The following is an 18529-nucleotide window of genomic DNA, read 5'->3' as shown; positions in this document are numbered from 1 at the left end:
TCCTGAACAACGGAAGTGGCATGGAGGTCTCCATGTGATTCGTCCTAAGCAGTTGTCCAATGAGAACACAGACGTGTTGGTGTAACAAGGACTTGCTGTGTATCTGTCATTCAATTGATGCTTGTTTTGTTTACGTAAGTGAATTATTTGATATGTAATTTGCTTTAAATCGAGTTACATTGCAGGAAAAGCCTGTATGTGTATGTGTAGTAATGTTTTTCAGTGGAAAAGAGAAGCAATATTGCTCCTGATTGCTGAGTGAGGATTTCTACACAGCCAAAAAAAAAATGACTCTTTCAGAATTTCTGGGAGCTTTGAAGGACAACCCATACTTTGGGGCTGGTTTTGGACTTGTTGGTGTGGGCACAGCACTTGCAGTTGCAAGAAAGGGGGCTCAAATTGGCATGGTATTCTTCAGGCGGCATTACATGATCACTCTCGAGGTTCCTAGTAGAGACAAGAGTTACCACTGGTTGTTGAGCTGGATTACCAAACATGCCAAGCATACGCAGCATCTCAGCGTGGAGACCTCATACATGCAGCATGAGAGTGGACGGGTTCACACACAGTTTGATTTCCACCCAAGTCCTGGAAATCACATCATTTGGTGAGGTATCACATTTGTCACAGGTGTCATCAATTTTAGCCTCATATTATCTACAGAATTTCAAACCGTAGACATATTACACAGGTTCCTGACTTTCGTCCTGTTGTACCTGCTCTCTTGTACATTTTTTTTGTTTTCCCTGCTCTAAAAGGTTGTTAGCTGATTTGTAGAAGCATTTTAGAGAAGATAAGGGAAAACACTAAAACAAACAAGACAGTGGGTCTCCAGATCATAATTGATTGATAACTTTCTTGGCTAATAATGTATAATTATTACTCCTTTTTGTATTAGGTATGGCAGAAAATGGATAAGAGTGGAGAGAACCAGAGAGAAGCAGATGGTGGATTTGCACACAGGAACACCTTGGGAGTCTGTTACCTTTACAGCCTTTGGCAGGGATCGGCAAACCTTCTTCAACATACTGCAGGAAGGTAGGGAGTCAATCAGAAGATCTAAGATATAATTTATTTGCTTCATGCTGTAGGAATTGTGATCTAGTATGGAGCGCATCAGCAATACAGTCATTCTATTTCTATAACATTATTTGAGATAATCTCAAAGAGTTTCTTGATTGTTGAATATGTTTGATTATCAGACACAAGGATGTCCCTGCTCCCTTAGACAGCCTTTACAGGAGTCTTGTGGTTGTTGTGCCAAAAGTATTGGCCCAGTGATTGCTTCTTTACCCATTAATGGGGAGCTTATTCATGAATCAGGTCTCTATTTTTAACAACCAGACCACTGCCTGATATGTTGTTTGTAGCAAGAGAGTTGGCTCTGAAGCAGGAAGAAGGCCGCACTGTGATGTACACTGCTATGGGTGCGGAATGGAGGCCCTTCGGCTTCCCACGTCGTCGGCGCCCTTTGTCCTCTGTTGTCCTGGAGAATGGAGTAGCTGAGAGGATTGTGGATGATGTAAAGGAATTTATTAGTAATCCAAAGTGGTATACTGACAGAGGTAAGCCATTACAGTAACATACTAATATTAGCTTTGAAGGTTAATATGCTTCAGTCTTTGAATCCTTAATACATATTTGAATTATTTTTTGTAGGGATCCCATACAGAAGGGGATATTTATTGTATGGCCCTCCTGGCTGTGGAAAGAGCAGCTTCATGTAAGACTAATGACATTCTATAATGACTATGAACCTCAGTGTGTTAGGATAGTGATGAGTAAATGATATACACTCTCACACTATATATGGAAAATAAAATTATGTTTATTTTCACAAATTACAATTCAATTCAATTTTATTTGTATAGCGCTTTTTACAATTGACATTATCTCAAAGCAGCTTTAAAGAACATAAACATAGAACAAAAGGTTATTATAAAGAATAATATAAAGATTAATATAATACAAAAATTCAAGATTAATATTAGATGTATTTAAATGTGTTTGTATTTATCCCCAATGAGCAAGTCTGAGGTGACTCAGGTGACTGTGGGGAGGAAAAACTCCCTTAGATGGTAAAGGAAGAAACCTTGAGAGGAACCAGACTCAAAGGGGAACCTCATCCTCATATGGGTGACACTGGAGGGTGTGATTATAAATATACAGTCTGATAAATGTTGTATTGATGAGGAGGTTGTTGTCCTTAAAGACCACATGGAGTTCACATCTCCTCTTTAGTATAGAGTCTAACTGGTGCTGGTAAATCTCTAACTGCAGACAAATGATTTTATCTAACATCTACAAGAAAAGCAAAGAATTGTAAATAAATATGGATTTTTATGGCAGAATATTAAGATCTACCTTCTATACACTATATTATTATTATACTATATAATCCAGTTGTAGCCTAAAAGACCATAGAAAAGCCAAATAATTACCCAACAACACATAAGTATGTTATAACAAACACAAAAGTTAAGTATTTTGTTAAAAAATTTATTCAGTCTAAATTATTGGAACGTTTATGTAGACCGGTAGGTATTTGCATATGTAATATATTGTGTAATATTGAATTTTTCAGCACGGCCCTTGCTGGTGAATTGGGATACAGCATCTGTTTGATGAGTCTGAGTGACCGCAGTCTTTCTGATGACCGGCTGAATCACTTGCTGAGTGTGGCTCCACAGCAGAGTATCATTCTGTTGGAGGATGTGGATGCTGCTTTTGTCAGCCGAGAGCTGCTCCCAACTGAGAGTACGTCTGCCAAAATATATTTTTTTAATAAATATTTATAATCATTCCTGGTTTTGTCTGAATGTTTAATCCACCAAAACTTTACATTAAAGCCAGTTGTGTCTATTTGGAAAAGAATAAATTGACTTATAGAAAGAAAAATCTTTTCAAAGCTTAAATCATACATGAAGCACAGGTATTGGTTTATTTGTGTACATCATGACTCTAGGAGCTGTCTATGAACACCGTGTCTTGCTTGTAATGTGTTTCTGTTTTTCTGACTGTTCCCAGATCCAATGGCCTACCAGGGCATGGGGAGACTCACATTTAGTGGACTTCTTAATGCGCTGGATGGAGTTGCTTCTTCAGAAGCTAGAATTGTCTTCATGACTACTAATTTTATTGAGAGGTAAGGGCCAATTACTTAACACTATGCAGTGTTTTAGTAAAAATAAAGCTTTACATTTACTGCACTAGTTAACATTTAGATAATCACATACTTTGTGCATAAATAAATACATCTATCTACCCGGTCCATGACAAAAAGTCCTGATGAATTAACATTAATTTAATTATATCATATTACAAAATGTTAGAAGACAACTAAACAGGTTTCTGGGTGTAGCAATAAACATCAATCGATTGATTTAAGTTCAGATTATTGGTTGTTGATTGGTTTTACTGAATGGAATAAACTGATGTTACTTGTTTGGCTTATTTGGTTAAACTATTGATTAATACCAGCAATAATTAATTTTCTCTTCTATCTTATGGCACTTCGTTCATGGATGTGAAACCTGTCACCTGTTTCACAACATGCCCAAAATTGTTTTATTCCTATTTTTGACTAGAACTCTGTTGAATGTATTGAAAAATGATTTAAACAGAAGATGTTGAGTTTTCTGTGAGAACAGATCAGACAATTAATATTATTAATTAATATTATTAAAGTGTTTGTTCTAATATGTAATTATTTTCACGGGGGTAGTATGTCGACATTAACTAAGTCTAATTATCAACAGATTATAAATGTTATTTAGCGAAGAAAAATTTAAACTTCTTAATATGTTGAAGTTTTCATTAAACAGATGGTTATTTAACATTCATGTAACTCTTCTGTAGGAGCCATGTTTAGTGTATGTCATGTGACCGTGGGAGAATGGGGGCGTTAGTAATTACGTAAGGTTAAAACACCTGTGTGTAGCTCTGGAAGCATGGGGGTGAGTGTAGGAGCACATATGTTTTTGGTTGACCGTATAATCAAGGTATAAGAATAATATATTCATTGCGAAGCAGTATTGTTGAACTTGAGCAAATCACTGTTATACATTGCTATATAGAACAATCTTCAAATGGATGAAAAACAGCAAACTGCAAGGATGATTAACGTGTCACGACTTTATTGCTCCCCACTCAGCTCCTTGGCGGTTTTCAGATCATTGTGCCGCTACATCTTCGTTATCAGTCCGTCGTAAAGTGCTTTTCCACCATAGCAAAATCTTCAGGACAAATATACACCTTTAGCAGAAAGCAGAAAAGACTTTGTTTGTTATAATTATTTGTTTACTTTAATTCTTTGTATGGAAAAAGTAACTGTAGAAAGAAGGCAATAATTAATATACCTGTGACTTTAATTACAGCCCACACAAGTGCCAGAGCTTTTGACCAGATACTGTAGATTTGAGTATTTAACAGTGCTGTGATATAACTACAGTTATCATACTGTAAGCTTTATTCATGCCACATTTATTTATACTACTAACAGTGTCATTCATGCTACTAACAGTGTGAATGAACCAATCAGTGTTTTTTTTTTTTATTTTAACCTTCCATGTTTGCTTTTTTTCTTTCGCTCATGCACTAAAGACTTGATCCAGCTCTAATAAGACCTGGGCGTGTGGATCTGAAGCAGTATGTTGGACATTGTACACATTATCAGCTCACTCAGATGTTCTGGAGGTTCTACCCAAAGGAGTCTGCAGCCGAGGGGGAAAGATTTGCAGCATTTGCTCTGGCAGCACACACAGACCTCAGCCCGGCTCAAGTGCAGGGACATTTCATGCTTCATAAAACGGACCCTAAGGGTGCTATAGACAATGTTACAAAGATTTTCGAATGAGGGTCCTGGAAGGGTAATGGCAACAATGACATGAAGTACAAATAAATTCATGTGTAAAACCAACAAAGCAGACTTCAATAAATGGCAAACAGGAAGTGAACTCTGATGCTGTGTCCATTTTGATAACATGCTCGATATTTAAAAATAAATAAATATATAAATTCTAATAACTCTTGTTTTTGACATTAACTCTTGTATTTGACAGTATTTTAAACAGCATACACACAGCAGAGATTTTTATCCTGGTTAAAACCAGATCTGGGATTTGAATCATATGAGAACAAATATGCTGAAAGTCCAGACTACAAGACAAGAATTTGTTCCAGAGAAATCAGAAAGCTATATCCTTACTTTTAATGTGTAAGCTGACTTTCAGTGCATTTAAAGGTGCTGATACATAGATTTTCTTCTATTATTATCACTGATTGGCAAATTACTTTAAGTGTGTTTTAATTTACGTTCAAAAATGCTTTTGTGATTATGGCATAAACAATTACTGGGTTTTTAGCACTAGTAAAATTGTAAGCAGCAAATTATGAGGCAGAAATAAAAATAAATATACTACTAATAATATAACAATAATCTAATGATATTATTAATAATAAAAATAAGAACATTCCCTAGTGGTATCAGTCTTCTTTAAGTATCCTTATGATTATTTGCTAATATATAATGATATATATATTAGTAATTGTCAAACTAAATCAAACGTATAAATTTAGGCATTACAAGGTGATGAAAAAATCTTCATCATTATGTTAGGATTTATGTAAGTATGGCAAAGTTAACACTTTTTTGCTTTTTGTACATTATGCTTTCATAATGTATGATTATTGTAGATTTTTAGACCTGTTACTATCAATTAAACTGGATTAGTAATTGTCTGTATTTGTATTAAACACAATAATCAATTTCTTTTAAAAAATGCCTTAAAATTTCTTTGTAGAGATATAATGCTGGTATGAAAGTGAGTGTGTTTTGCTTTAAGGGGTGGTGGTAAAAAATATTTATGGTCAACTTTGAGCTAAAGCTAAAGAATCAAATGTCCATTTAGATACTGACTTCAATATTGATGTCCTGTCACGACTCAACAGTGTATAAGACCTTCATCACACGGATTATTAAGAGAAACCCTGAGATATGGATGTTAAAACAGATATGCACCTAACATAACTAATAAGCACAAACATGCATGAAGCAATATTCTTGTTGATTTACATGTTTATGACATAAAGCCCAGTCTGAATGTAGTAAATCAAATGTTTTTAAAATATTTCATTCTTCAAGGTGTTGTATTCATTTGGTTTTCATTTATAAACATCTAGATCTGGAAATGATGTAACAGATTACAATTATTTCTCAGCATGTTTTGCTCATGAAGTCCACATTCATGTTTACTTGATCTTTCACATACTCACCAACCATGATAAAACTGTAGAAGAGGGCTAGAACTGTAAATATCACTCAAGTTACAAAGGTCTATCCTACTGCCTGTATGTCGGTTCCATTGTGGCTCATTAAAATGTGGTTCAATTTAACAGAACTAATTTTACATGCCCCATATGGATAATTTTAGAGAAATTCTAATATCAACACTATTATATTTAATATCAATATTATATTTTAACTAAAAGAAAACTGCTTATATTTTCCTGAGTGCATGAGTATTTGAAATAAGACTAATTTTATTAAATGTTTACTTTTTATTTGCATAGAATAATTCAAAAGATCTTTAAAATAAAAGTGGGTTATGTCTAAAGTACAGTACAACATAACACCCCCTTCCATTATCCATATAAAAGTTAAATTGTGCTGTAAGAAAATAATATCTGACCGTTTCTGGTTTTAGACATGTAGATTTATTAAGCTGTTTATCATTTGTAAGAGCAAATGTGGAATAATTCACTTTTTTATTGGTATGTGCTCATGTGGCGAACTGCAATGCAAGCAGTTTATGTCACTATATAAGACACAACAGGTATCAAAGTTCAGGTGTGCTCATAAGCCTCAGTGGTATAACACTGTGTGTTCTGTTAAGTGAAGAGTTAACAATCCAGAGGGTTGGTCCTTCCTCGTTCTTCTTACAAAGTGAAACATGAGCTGTTGTTTGGCTATTCAGGTCCTACTGTACTAATGGCAGGACGTCTAGCTCTGCGTTCAGCTGAGGCACCAGCTTTTCGTGTGTTCCTGAGGTCCACCACAACAAGTCTGGACTTAAAGAGAAATGCAGGAGAAAATGCAACATCTTCTCTCCCTCCTGGGAGCATCAGGACTGAGGCTGACCTCCCTGTGGTCTCTCTTCCCAAAGTACTGTACAGGCTGATTTTTCAAGGGTATTACAATCGCATGCATGAGCTGCAGGTACAGTATGTTCAGTGATATATGCTTTGTTCATGTGTGGACATTTCACTGCTGTGTGATTTATTTGTGTTCTGGCAGTCGTCTTGATGCTTGTCACAGTTTGTCAATGATTAATATTTGCAGTGTAAAAAAAAAGTCAAAGATGTTCTGTGCTGCCTGCGATGCTCTAGATCTAAATAATTATAATAAAATATCTTTATAATTTCCCTAGTTATATGAGAAGCAGCTTTATGGCCCCATTTATAAAATAAGAGGTGGGGACAAGCATACAATTACACTGAATAGTGTGGAGCTGCTGGAGGAGCTGATGAGGAAAGATGATAAATTCCCTACCAGAGGAGACATGGAACTCTGGACTGAATACAGAGATAGGAATGATTTGGGTTATGGACCTCTTACTAAGTAAGCCTCATTGTGTTTATTTACGTGTGCATGAGTGTGTTTATTAGGCTGTTTCTAGGCTAAATCTAATAAATCTGATTTAATTATGAGCTGAGTCGCTTTTTCTGTTCGCGGATGATCTGTAACAAGTCAAACCAAGCATCGGATTTAACTAGCAGTGAATATCCGCATATTCAGCGCTGAGACCCTGGCGTCATATTGTTTACTAGTGACGTATAATTGAGTCGATTCATTGATTCGATTCATTGAATTGCCTCTCGGAGACTCTTATGATTCATGCTAATGATCCGATTCTTTTGATTCCACTCATCAAAAAGATTTATTCTGATTCATTCACAGATTCGATCAGTGACCATTACATTTACATTTACATTTCCAGCATTTAGCAGACACCCTTATCCAGAGCGACTTATATTTTTTCCCATTTTTTATACAACTGAGCAATTGAGGGTTAAGGGCCTTGCTCAGGGGCCCAGCAGTGGCAGCTTGGTAATGGCAGTGGCAGTGGCAGTGACTGACATTCTGATAGTTCCTTTAAGGCAAATAATAGAAATATGTTGCATTTTTTTTCCATGTTAGGGAAGGAGAGAAATGGTACAAACTCCGATCTGTTCTGAACAAGCGTATGCTGCATCCAAAAGACTCTGTAAAGTATGACAATGTGGTTAATGAGGTGGTCACAGATTTTATCAAACGGATATGCCATCTACGCAAGACGAGCTCCACTGGAGACCTGGTACCCAACATATCCAATGAGCTGTACCGTTTCAGTCTAGAAGGTATGGCCTGTCAGGTCTTAATATAACTGCCCAACAATTATATCTAGTCTGATTTTTATACATAGATTGCTCGTATAATTATGTGTTTTATGTTGTATGTGGTGATAAAAATTAGGGATTTCCCGCATATTGTTTGAGACTCGTATTGGCTGTCTTGAAAATGAGATTCCAGCAGAGACTCAAAACTTCATCAACTCCATTGCCCAGATGTTCACTTATACTATGGCTGTGAGTCTGTTACCCAAGTGGACTCGAAATTATTTGCCATTCTGGCAGCGTTACACACTTGGTTGGGACGGAATCTTCAGATTTGGTGAGATGATGAAGACTTTGCTGTAACAGTTTTTCCTCTTTCTTCCTGTCCATCTTCTCTGGTAGATATGAATGCTTTAAAAAAAATAGAAGAAGTTTATTACCTCTTCTGTGCATCTAAATTGAAAGAATATCTGCATGGCTTTGAATAGCCGGCAAGTTAATTGACAGGAAGATGGAGGACATTCAGCAGCGCCTGGATGCAGATCAGGAAGTTGCAGGAGAATATCTCAGCTACTTGCTTTCTAATACCAACATGAGTAAGAAGGATGTATATGGCAGCGTTACTGAGCTACTTCTGGCAGGAGTTGACACAGTAAGAATAACAGCACAATGCTATATAACTTTGCTAATTAGATTTAAACCTATTGTGATTAGAAGTATAAAGAAGAATAAAACTAATTAAAATGTCCTTTCTCTTAAGACTTCCAACACCATGATGTGGGCCTTGTACTTACTGTCACAAGATCCAAAGGCACAGGATGCACTGTATCAGGAAGTTAACAGTGTCATCAAGGGGGACAAAATTCCAACAGCTGAGGATATAAACAAAATGCCCTACCTCAAGGCTGTCATCAAAGAGACTCTAAGGTGTAGAGAACAAAACATTTATTAAGTACGTTTGTTGCGTTTAAGTACCATATGGCTTGTATTTGTATGGTTTGCAGTTAGTTAAGGCCTTTTCCACTGTATTTCACCAAAGACAATCTAGAGGTATGCTTGAAACATATCATGGGCAGTGCGATAATTAACATTAATTTAAACGTGTAATTTATCTGTTAACAATTCTGTATAAATAGATTATTTTATCCATTATATTAAGACTATTTTCTTTTTACGTCTAGAATGTACCCAGTGGTTCCCATGAATGCACGCCTTCTATCAGAAAAAGACGTGATTATCGGAGGACACTTCTTCCCGAAGAAGGTACTGTTTTTTCCCCCCTAAGTTATTTTAATTCTAAACTGTACCATGTAGATATCATTGTTTATATAATCATCCACTCCAATGAACAGACCACATTTATAATGCATCATTATGCAATTGGACATGATGAGACGATATTTCCTGAACCAAGAGTCTTCAAGCCTGAGCGTTGGTTAAGGGACGGGAGGGAGCGTCCCAGCCCATTCGGATCCATTCCATTTGGGTTTGGAGTGAGAGGGTGTGTTGGCAAACGTATCGCTGAACTGGAGATGCACTTGGCTATGGCAAGGGTAAGAAACTAGGACCTTACTTGATGAGTTAATGAATGATATCCAACTGTGTATTTAATAGCAGTTATTAAGCATTTACAATGGACATATAAAGTCTACAACAGCCCCCCTACCTTTTTTAGTTAAGGGGTATGCACACAAAAGTGCTTTCATTTTCTTTTCTTTTTTTTCTTATATATATATATATTTATTTATTTAAATTGTGATATGTTATCTGATATCTGAATTGTTTACAAGTTGCACTTTGTTTTTACTGTTTAGGTAATAAAGCTGTTTGAAATCAAGCTGGATCCCAATGTGGGAGACGTCAAAGCACTCAGTCGCATTGTGCTTGTGGCAGACAAAATAGTCAATTTTAATTTTCTGGAGCGGAAAGAAGTAACCAGTTAAAGCTGCTCTAACATCCTTACACCCTTTATAAAAACTATTTCTAAAGACCCTTTCTCCAAAGAGGTACATGTGGACAGTGCCATGGTATCTCACTGTAGCACCATGATCCTGCTATATTGTTAAACTAGGCTGCACAGAGACTGTTCTATCACCTGTAAGGAATTCAGTCCAAGTCATTCTAACAATTTTATGTAAACTCTATGAATTTTAGTTATTTCTATTTGTATGTAAAGACAATTTAATTCAATAAGTATTTTTCAAAGAAAGCAGCTTTTTCACGTTTTCAGTGTGGATAGAAAAGACACTAGATTATAAAATAATAAATGTATCATTGTTAAAATATTATATAAAATATTATACAATATTGTATTTAATATTGATATTTTTTAAGACAATGTACTATAAACAGTCATGAACATAGTGTGAACAGTTTGTTGTGTCTGAGCATAACATTAGTTGCCCGTATACATTAATATAATATTACATACGGTCAAGTCAATAAGGTTTTATTGTCAATTTAAACAAATATAGCTGATGCAGTACATAACACAAAGCTAAGGACCTAAGTTAGTTAGTCCTAGCCACATAAAGTGTGTAAAAAATTACAGATAAATGCAAGATGCACATCGAAAAGAGCTCATTCCTAAAAAGGCTTACGTATCATAAGGTAATACGTTTAGAACTCTAAATGAATAAACTTGTTTAAATCGTTAGTATGGGAGTGGCAGCAGGGCATCAAGGATCGCCACTAACAAAGGGTCTACGTGACTGTGATTACCATTTAAAGTGACCATTTGTTTGATAACAATTGAAACAATACCAAGCCAATGTACATGTGACCATGATAAACATTTAAAGACATCAAGCTAGACACCAAGGTGTATCCCAGCCATTTGGGAGACACTCAGTTCTTATGCTCAATACACATTCAAAGCGGAACCTCATTTAAGCTACAAAAAGGGAAAACAGTATAAAATGATTATGATTTGTCCTGGGTTCTTACTGACTCCGATGAACCCAAAAGGCTTCATATATTTTGTCACTGCTACGTTGGAATAAACTTCTTGTTCTTCACCCTCATCGTCTTATTTTCATACATTTTTCTTTCTTACAAGTGAATCTACAGTATGCAACCTAGTGCAAACAGTGCAAGACAAAAGACAGTGCAAACAAAACACAGAAGACAATACACAAAAGACAATACACAAAAGCAGCGCTGACCAGAGTACATAATGTAGAATATACCTATATGCAAAGAGCAAAAAAGCAAAGGTGTTCACATAGTTATGCAAACTCCATAATTTTTATGACATGCATGTTGTATGTCTGATATTTATTTTACACACACACACACACACACACACACACACACACACAGATCACACATTCAGATGTGTGAATATACAGAAATGATAAAATGAGCCATGGCTATACAAGTCCACTGACCTAGCCTGTCTAAAGTCAATATTAAACCCAATGGGACACGGTGTGGAGAGCTGAAGAGTAGAGTCCACAAGAGAGAACTGAAGACTCTGCATGATCTGTAGAGACTATACTGAGGAGTAATTTCAGATTTCTTTGTTCTGTGTTTTCAAGTCTCATCAGTATTATGAGTTACACTGTTGGTCGTACTAAAGGCATTTTTTTCATAGTCCTAGAATAAATTTACTTCAGGGCTACAAGGCAGCACAGTAAGTATCTTTACATTAGTTTAATAGTTCAGTTTGTGCAAAGATTCTGTGTGTCTGGTATTCTACAGGATTTGTACATTATGCCCTGCTATTTGTTATCATTTTTAGCTTTTTTTTTTTTAGAAAGTTGTAGTTATTATATGTCTATTTGTCTACTGAGAACTGCACTTTAATCCCAACACACAAGTTAATGTTAAACCAATAAAAAGGAAACTTAACATATCAAAGTTCAAGGGTGCCCTATAAACCACTGTGTTGCATTTGCTGATCAGTGTATTACAAGCTGCACACTGCAACTTCCAACTCCATTCATGGCGGGATGTTTAGCTTTGTGTAAGACTGAGACAAAGGGTGTTTTTGTATTCCTTAGACCTATAACATCAAGTCTGGGCATTCAGAGACGTGCAGGAGGAAATTCTTCAGCCTCTGTTCGTTCAGAGAGCATCAAAACTGAGGCTGACCTCCCTGAGGTTACTCTTCCCACAATACTGTACAGGCTGATTATTCAAGGGTATTACAATCGCATGCATGAGCTGCAGGTATGCTATGTAAATGCTCTGTACATGTCGGGACATTTTACTGCTGTGTCGTTTATGTGCTATGCTGGTAATCACCTTGATACTTGGCACTGTTTGTAAGTGATTAGTATTTGCAGACTGTCGATCTTCAACAAAATTGTTTTATTTGTCTAGTATAGTGAAGGTCTAATGGCAGTTACAAAAGCCTAAGAATTTTTTTGTAATTTCTCTAGTTATATGAAAAACAGCTTTATGGCCCCATGTTCAAAGTAAGAGGTGGCAACAATCATCCAATTGCACTGAATAGTGTAAAGTTGCTGGAGGAGCTGATGAGGAAAGATGATAAATTTCCTAGCAGAGGAGACAAGCTCTGGAATGAATACAGAGATATGCATGGTTTGGGTTATGGACCTGTCACTGAGTAAGCCACACTGTTTCTTTGTGACTGCATGAGTTAATCTAATATATATATACATATTCAGATGTGTGTCTGTATTTCAAATGTTTTCTGCACTTTTATGCAAAATGCTATGCACAAATGCCAATACATGGCCAGTCAGTCATTTGAGGAGTATGTGTTGATTTAGAGATGCACTTTGGTACTAAACAAATGCTAAAATTGTTTTTTAAAAGTGAACAAATAGTATGCTTCAAGTAAAAAAAGAATTTGTGCAAAACGCAAAAGACATAAATATGCTGCATTTATCTCCCACTAGGGAAGGAGAGAAATGGTACAAACTCCGATCTGTGCTGAACAAGCGTATGCTGCATCCAAAAGACTCTGTGAAGTATGACAATGTGGTTAATGAGGTGGTCACAGATTTTATCAAACGGATATGCCATCTACGCAAGATGAGCTCCACTGGAGACCTGGTATCCAACATGTCCAATGAGCTGTACCGTTTCAGTCTAGAAGGTATGGCCTGTCAGGTCTTAATATAACAACCCAACAATAATTTCAAACCGGATTGAATAGATTGATTGGCCATAACATTAAAACCACCTGCCCAAGATTGTGAAGGTCATCCTTGTTCTGCCAAAACAGCTCTGACCCATCAACGCTTGGACTCCAAACAGTGAAGGTGTGCTGTGGTATTTGGCAATAACAGACATAAACAGAAAATCCTTTAAGACATGTAAGTTGTGAGTTGGTGCCTCCATGGATTGTACTTGTTTGCCTGCACATCTGATTGATGCTTGATCAAATTCAGATCTGGGGAATTTGGAGGTCATATCAACACCTTGATCTCTTTGTCATGCTCCACAAACCATTCCTGAACAATTTTTAAATCTGTCAGAGAGCATTATCCTGGTGTATAATGCCAAGGGAATACTGTTACCATAGTCTATTGTTGTACACCATGAATGGTGTACAACAATAGGTGGTACATATCAAAATAACATCTACATGAATGCCAAGATCCAAGGTTTCCCATCAGAACTTGCCATCTGTTCCCCACACACCAGCACCTAGCCATCCACATGATGTAAAACAAATTGTGATTCAGCAGACCAATCTAACTTCTTCAATTGCTCTATGGACTAGTACTGATGCTCATGTGCCCATTGTAAATATTCTGACTGGTGTATGGCTAAGGAGTCTCATACACAGCAAGAAGTTTCTATAATTCCTTTCTATCACAGCCTGCTGTTACACTTTTCTGGTCTGGCTGGGAACCAGGAGAAGGGAAACAGGATTGGAACAACTAAAAGGACACTTTGTTTGAATTGTTTTAATGCATTCTTCCATTTTTCAGTGAGTTCAACATGCACACACATGGCTATGCCCATGACTCTGTCATTGGTTTAGTGGTTATTTTTCCTTGGACCACTGTATACTTGGACAATCTTGTCAAAATCAGTGATCATTGCACTTGTCTCGTGCTTCTAACATCCCACTTAAAAAAACACTGTAATGGTTATTCACCGTTCAGCTGTGAGTGGTTATAGTGTTATGGCTGATCATTGTATATAAATCACTCATATCATAATTTTTATGTGTTTTTTATGTTGTATGTGGAGATAAAATTGTAAAATGAGACATATGTCTGCTTACTCAGGAATTTCCTGCATATTGTTTGAGACTCGTATTGGCTGTCTTGAAAATGAGATTCCGGCAGAGACTCAAAACTTCATCAACTCCATTGCCCAGATGTTCACTTATACTATGGCTATAACTCTGTTACCCAAGTGGACTCGCAATTATTTGCCATTCTGGCGCCGTTACACAAGCGGTTGGGACGGAATCTTCAGATTTGGTGAGATGATGAGGGCACTGCTGTAACAGTTAGTGTTCCTTCTATCTCCTGCCCCACCTAGCACATAATTTCTTATTTATTCTAGTAGATTAAAGAAGAATTACTTCCTGTGTGAGTGCATCTAAATTGAGAGAATATCTGCATGGCTTTGAATAGCCTGCAAGTTAATTGACAGGAAGATGGAGGACATTCAGCAGCGCCTGGATGCAGATCAGGAAGTTGCAGGAGAATATCTCAGCTACTTGCTTTCTAATACCAACATGAGTAAGAAGGATGTATACGGCAGCGTTACTGAGCTACTTCTGGGAGGAGTTGACACAGTAAGAATAACAGCACAATGCTATAGAACTTTGCTAATTAGATATAAACCTTTTGTGATTAGAAGTATAAAGAAGAATAAAACAAATTAAAATGTCCTTTCTCTTAAGACTTCCAACACCATGATGTGGGCCTTGTACTTACTGTCACAAGATCCAAAGGCACAGGATGCACTGTATCAGGAAGTTAACAGTGTCATCAAGGGGGACAAAATTCCAACAGCTGAGGATATAAACAAAATGCCCTACCTCAAGGCTGTCATCAAAGAGACTCTAAGGTGAAGAGAACAAAACATTTATAAGTACATGTTTGTTAAACTTAAGTACCATATAACTCAGTACTTCAATGGTATTCAGTTAGTAAAGGCCTTTTCCACTATATTTAACCAAAGAGACGTAAATGCAATGCAGAAGTATACTTGTATCATATCATTATTGCATATGTGTGTCATTTATCTATTATGTCTAGAATGTTCCCAGTTGTTCCTATTAATGCTCGCCTTCTATCAGAAAATGATGTGATTATTGGAGGACACTATTTCCCTAAGAAGGTACTTTTTTCTAAACTGTACCTTCCTTCATAAATCACTGTTTAACTAATTCTCCATTCTAATGAACAGACCACATTTTTAATGCATCATTATGCAATTGGACATGATGAGACGATATTTCCTGAACCAAGAGTCTTCAAGCCTGAGCGTTGGTTAAGGGACGGGAGGAAGCGTCCCAGCCCATTCGGATCCATTCCATTTGGGTTTGGAGTGAGAGGGTGTGTTGGCAAACGTATCGCTGAACTGGAGATGCACTTGGCTCTGGCAAGGGTAAGAAACTAGGACCTTACTTGATGATTTAATGAATGTTATCCATCTGTTTATTTAATAATAATTACAATTGGTATATAAAGATATATTAAATGTAGTTATAGTTGTTCAGCAGTTAAAAAGTTGAAAAGAGTTGAAATCCACTGTGTACATGTTATGTACATGATATCTGAAACATTTATATGTTGCACTTTGTTTTAATTTTTTAGATAATAAAGCTGTTTGAAGTCAAGCTGGATCCCAGAGTTGGAGAGGTCAAAGCTCTCAGTCGTGTTGTGCTTGTCGCAGACAAACCAGTTGATTTTCATTTTCTGGAGCGGAAAGGAGTAACCACTTAAAGCTGCTCTGACCTTTAACATCCATCAATTTAGCTATTTAATAAATTCATACACCCTGCATATAATTCTTTCTAAAGACCCTGTATCCAACTAGACACATGTGCCATGTTAACACAGTACCATGTTATCTCATTGCAGTACCATGGTGCTGCTGCCATATTCGTAAACTAGGCAGCTGAACAAAAGTTCGCAGAGATTGTTTCGTCACCAATAAGAAAATCAACCACAATCATTCTACCATTAATTATGTAAGCTCTGTAATTTCATTATATGATATACATATGTACGTATGTACGTATGTATGTATGTATGTATGTATGTATGTATGTATGTATGTATGTATGTATGAATGTATGTATGTATTGATGCAAATGAAGAAACACTGCACAATAAGAGCATGTATTTTAGTTCTTTCTATTAGTATCTATGAATGCCATTCAATAGTTATGAATTGTTTTTTTCAATATTCTTGAAAGAAATGAATTACAGCAGCCTTTTCAGTGTGTATACTGTATAAAATCTGAAATCAAAAGCGTTAATGTTAGTGTAGAAAATATTAAGAATATTTAACAATTTGAAACACATGCACACACAGGTACAGCGGGGCAAATAAGTATTTGATACTTCCCGAATTTTTCAGGTTTTCCCACTTACAAAGAATGGAGAGATCTGTAATTTTCATCGTAGGAACACCTTAACTGTGAGAGACAGAATCTTAAAAAAATCCAGAAAATCACATTGTATGATTTTTTAATAATTAATTTCCATTTTATTGCATGAAATAAGTATTTGATACAATAAAAAATAAGCACTACCCAATAATTAGGTTTTAAGTTGTGATTTAAATGTGGGCACAGAGACGAGGTTACGGATATTTTCAAAGTTATTAAGATTTAAAATTGACACAGTGTTTTACAGTATAGGGAGGACGTGGAATTATTGAAGGGAGGGGGTATTGTGATTGCATGCATGTGATGCATGATGGTTTGATACAGGCAGCAGAATTCTGAATAAGTTGTAGTTTGTGGTAGGCCAGCTAAAAGCGTATTACAGTATATTAGCACCTTTGCCGTATCTCACCCCAAACCTATCAGGACAAATATTGTTAAGAGTCCAACATCATGACTTTCACTAAAGCAGTTTTTGTACTGTGTTTAGTACGGAACCCAGATTGAAATCATTCAAATAGTTTATTGTCACTATTGAGCATGAACCTGTATTATCATATTTATTATTATATCATATTATTATACTGATTATTGTAAATCATACATTAAAATCTATACAGAAATTTTTAAATGACCACATAGTCAAATGTTTGTCATGGCTATAAGTCTACTTATGCTGACTTAACCTGTGTAAAGCCAATATTAAATCTCACAATAACAGTGCAGAGAGCTAAAGAGGAAAGTCCATAAGAGATAACTGCAGGAACTGGAGAGACTGTGTACTTAGGAGTCATCTCAGATTGCTTGTTTTGTTTTTTTTCCGATCTCATTAAGAATTAGAAGACATTTTGTTGTTATATTGAGAACGGGAGGATTGCACAAAGTCCATCTGGGATTCCTTCAGGCTATCTTGTCCACCTTCTGTGTGTGTAATAGTTTGCTCTACATCATTCTTAGTTATCATTCATATTCTTTTTTTTAATTTCTGTAGAAATGTGGAGTGATTCACTTTTACTGATCTTTTTGTATACTGAGAACTGCACAGTAATCCCAACATACAAATTATTGTTAAACCAATAAAAATCTTCATATCAGTGTTCGATACGATATACACAGTATGAGTATTAAATATGAATACAGAATATATGACTGATCATAAAGTTTATGTACATAAAGTGTGAGAAGTGCATGGTAGTGCAAATACCAGTATTGTGCAATATTATGTTTTTGTACAATATACAGCAGCAGTAGTGTGTGTGACAATATATGGATGATGTGATAATGCAGTACTTATAGATATGAAGCAGGGAATATAATTATGGTGAGTTGTTAATCAGGGTGATTGATTGGTGCTTGGGGAAAGAAACTGTTCCAGTGTCTGTTTTGGTAAGCAAAATTCTGTATCTCCTGAGAGAAAGGAGGATCTAAAAGAGGTTGTGTCCAAGGTGTGAAGGGTTAGTAGTGATTTTTATTGCCCGGTTTCTGGTTCTTGTATCGTACAAGTCCTGGAGGGTGGGCAGTGGGGCATCGATTATTGTTTCTGCTGTTTATACTGTATGTTGCAGTCTGTTCCTGTCTTGTTTTGCTGCTGCGCCAAACCAG

At 36.2% G+C, this 18529-nt stretch overlaps 3 protein-coding genes across 5 annotated transcripts; all 3 read left to right on the top strand.

Annotated features, from left to right (window-relative positions):
• Window positions 1–47: 47 nt before the first annotated feature.
• LOC132850339 (mitochondrial chaperone BCS1) lies at window positions 48–5025 on the top strand. 2 transcript variants are annotated; one of them, XM_060876812.1, is made up of 7 exons: window positions 48–607; window positions 899–1038; window positions 1371–1565; window positions 1660–1723; window positions 2585–2757; window positions 3028–3145; window positions 4603–5025. In XM_060876812.1, exons 1-7 carry the CDS (start codon window positions 288–290, stop codon window positions 4853–4855), a joined length of 1263 nt encoding a protein of 420 aa, XP_060732795.1. In that variant the 5' UTR covers window positions 48–287; the 3' UTR covers window positions 4856–5025. The 2 variants fall into 2 exon arrangements, with proteins under 2 accessions (XP_060732795.1, XP_060732796.1); XM_060876813.1 differs by having other exon boundaries at window positions 480–612.
• A 1871-nt stretch (window positions 5026–6896) lies between these two features.
• On the top strand, window positions 6897–11390 carry LOC132850337 (sterol 26-hydroxylase, mitochondrial-like). Its single transcript, XM_060876810.1, has 9 exons — window positions 6897–7216; window positions 7428–7618; window positions 8198–8397; window positions 8513–8710; window positions 8862–9025; window positions 9134–9300; window positions 9555–9636; window positions 9726–9926; window positions 10188–11390. Exons 1-9 carry the CDS (start codon window positions 6989–6991, stop codon window positions 10314–10316), a joined length of 1560 nt encoding a protein of 519 aa, XP_060732793.1. The 5' UTR covers window positions 6897–6988; the 3' UTR covers window positions 10317–11390.
• Window positions 11391–11833: 443 nt separating this feature from the next.
• LOC132850336 (sterol 26-hydroxylase, mitochondrial-like) lies at window positions 11834–17522 on the top strand. 2 transcript variants are annotated; one of them, XM_060876808.1, is made up of 11 exons: window positions 11834–11878; window positions 11969–12007; window positions 12378–12546; window positions 12759–12946; window positions 13242–13441; window positions 14586–14783; window positions 14940–15103; window positions 15212–15378; window positions 15570–15651; window positions 15721–15921; window positions 16131–17522. In XM_060876808.1, exons 1-11 carry the CDS (start codon window positions 11853–11855, stop codon window positions 16257–16259), a joined length of 1563 nt encoding a protein of 520 aa, XP_060732791.1. In that variant the 5' UTR covers window positions 11834–11852; the 3' UTR covers window positions 16260–17522. The 2 variants fall into 2 exon arrangements, with proteins under 2 accessions (XP_060732791.1, XP_060732792.1); XM_060876809.1 differs by lacking the exons at window positions 11834–11878; window positions 11969–12007 and having other exon boundaries at window positions 12264–12546; window positions 16131–17521.
• The last annotated feature ends 1007 nt before the right edge of the window (window positions 17523–18529 follow it).

This window comes from Tachysurus vachellii, chromosome 8, assembly GCF_030014155.1.
Source record: "Tachysurus vachellii isolate PV-2020 chromosome 8, HZAU_Pvac_v1, whole genome shotgun sequence".
Taxonomy (NCBI): domain Eukaryota; kingdom Metazoa; phylum Chordata; class Actinopteri; order Siluriformes; family Bagridae; genus Tachysurus; species Tachysurus vachellii.
This window is presented reverse-complemented; position numbering and strand designations above follow the sequence as displayed.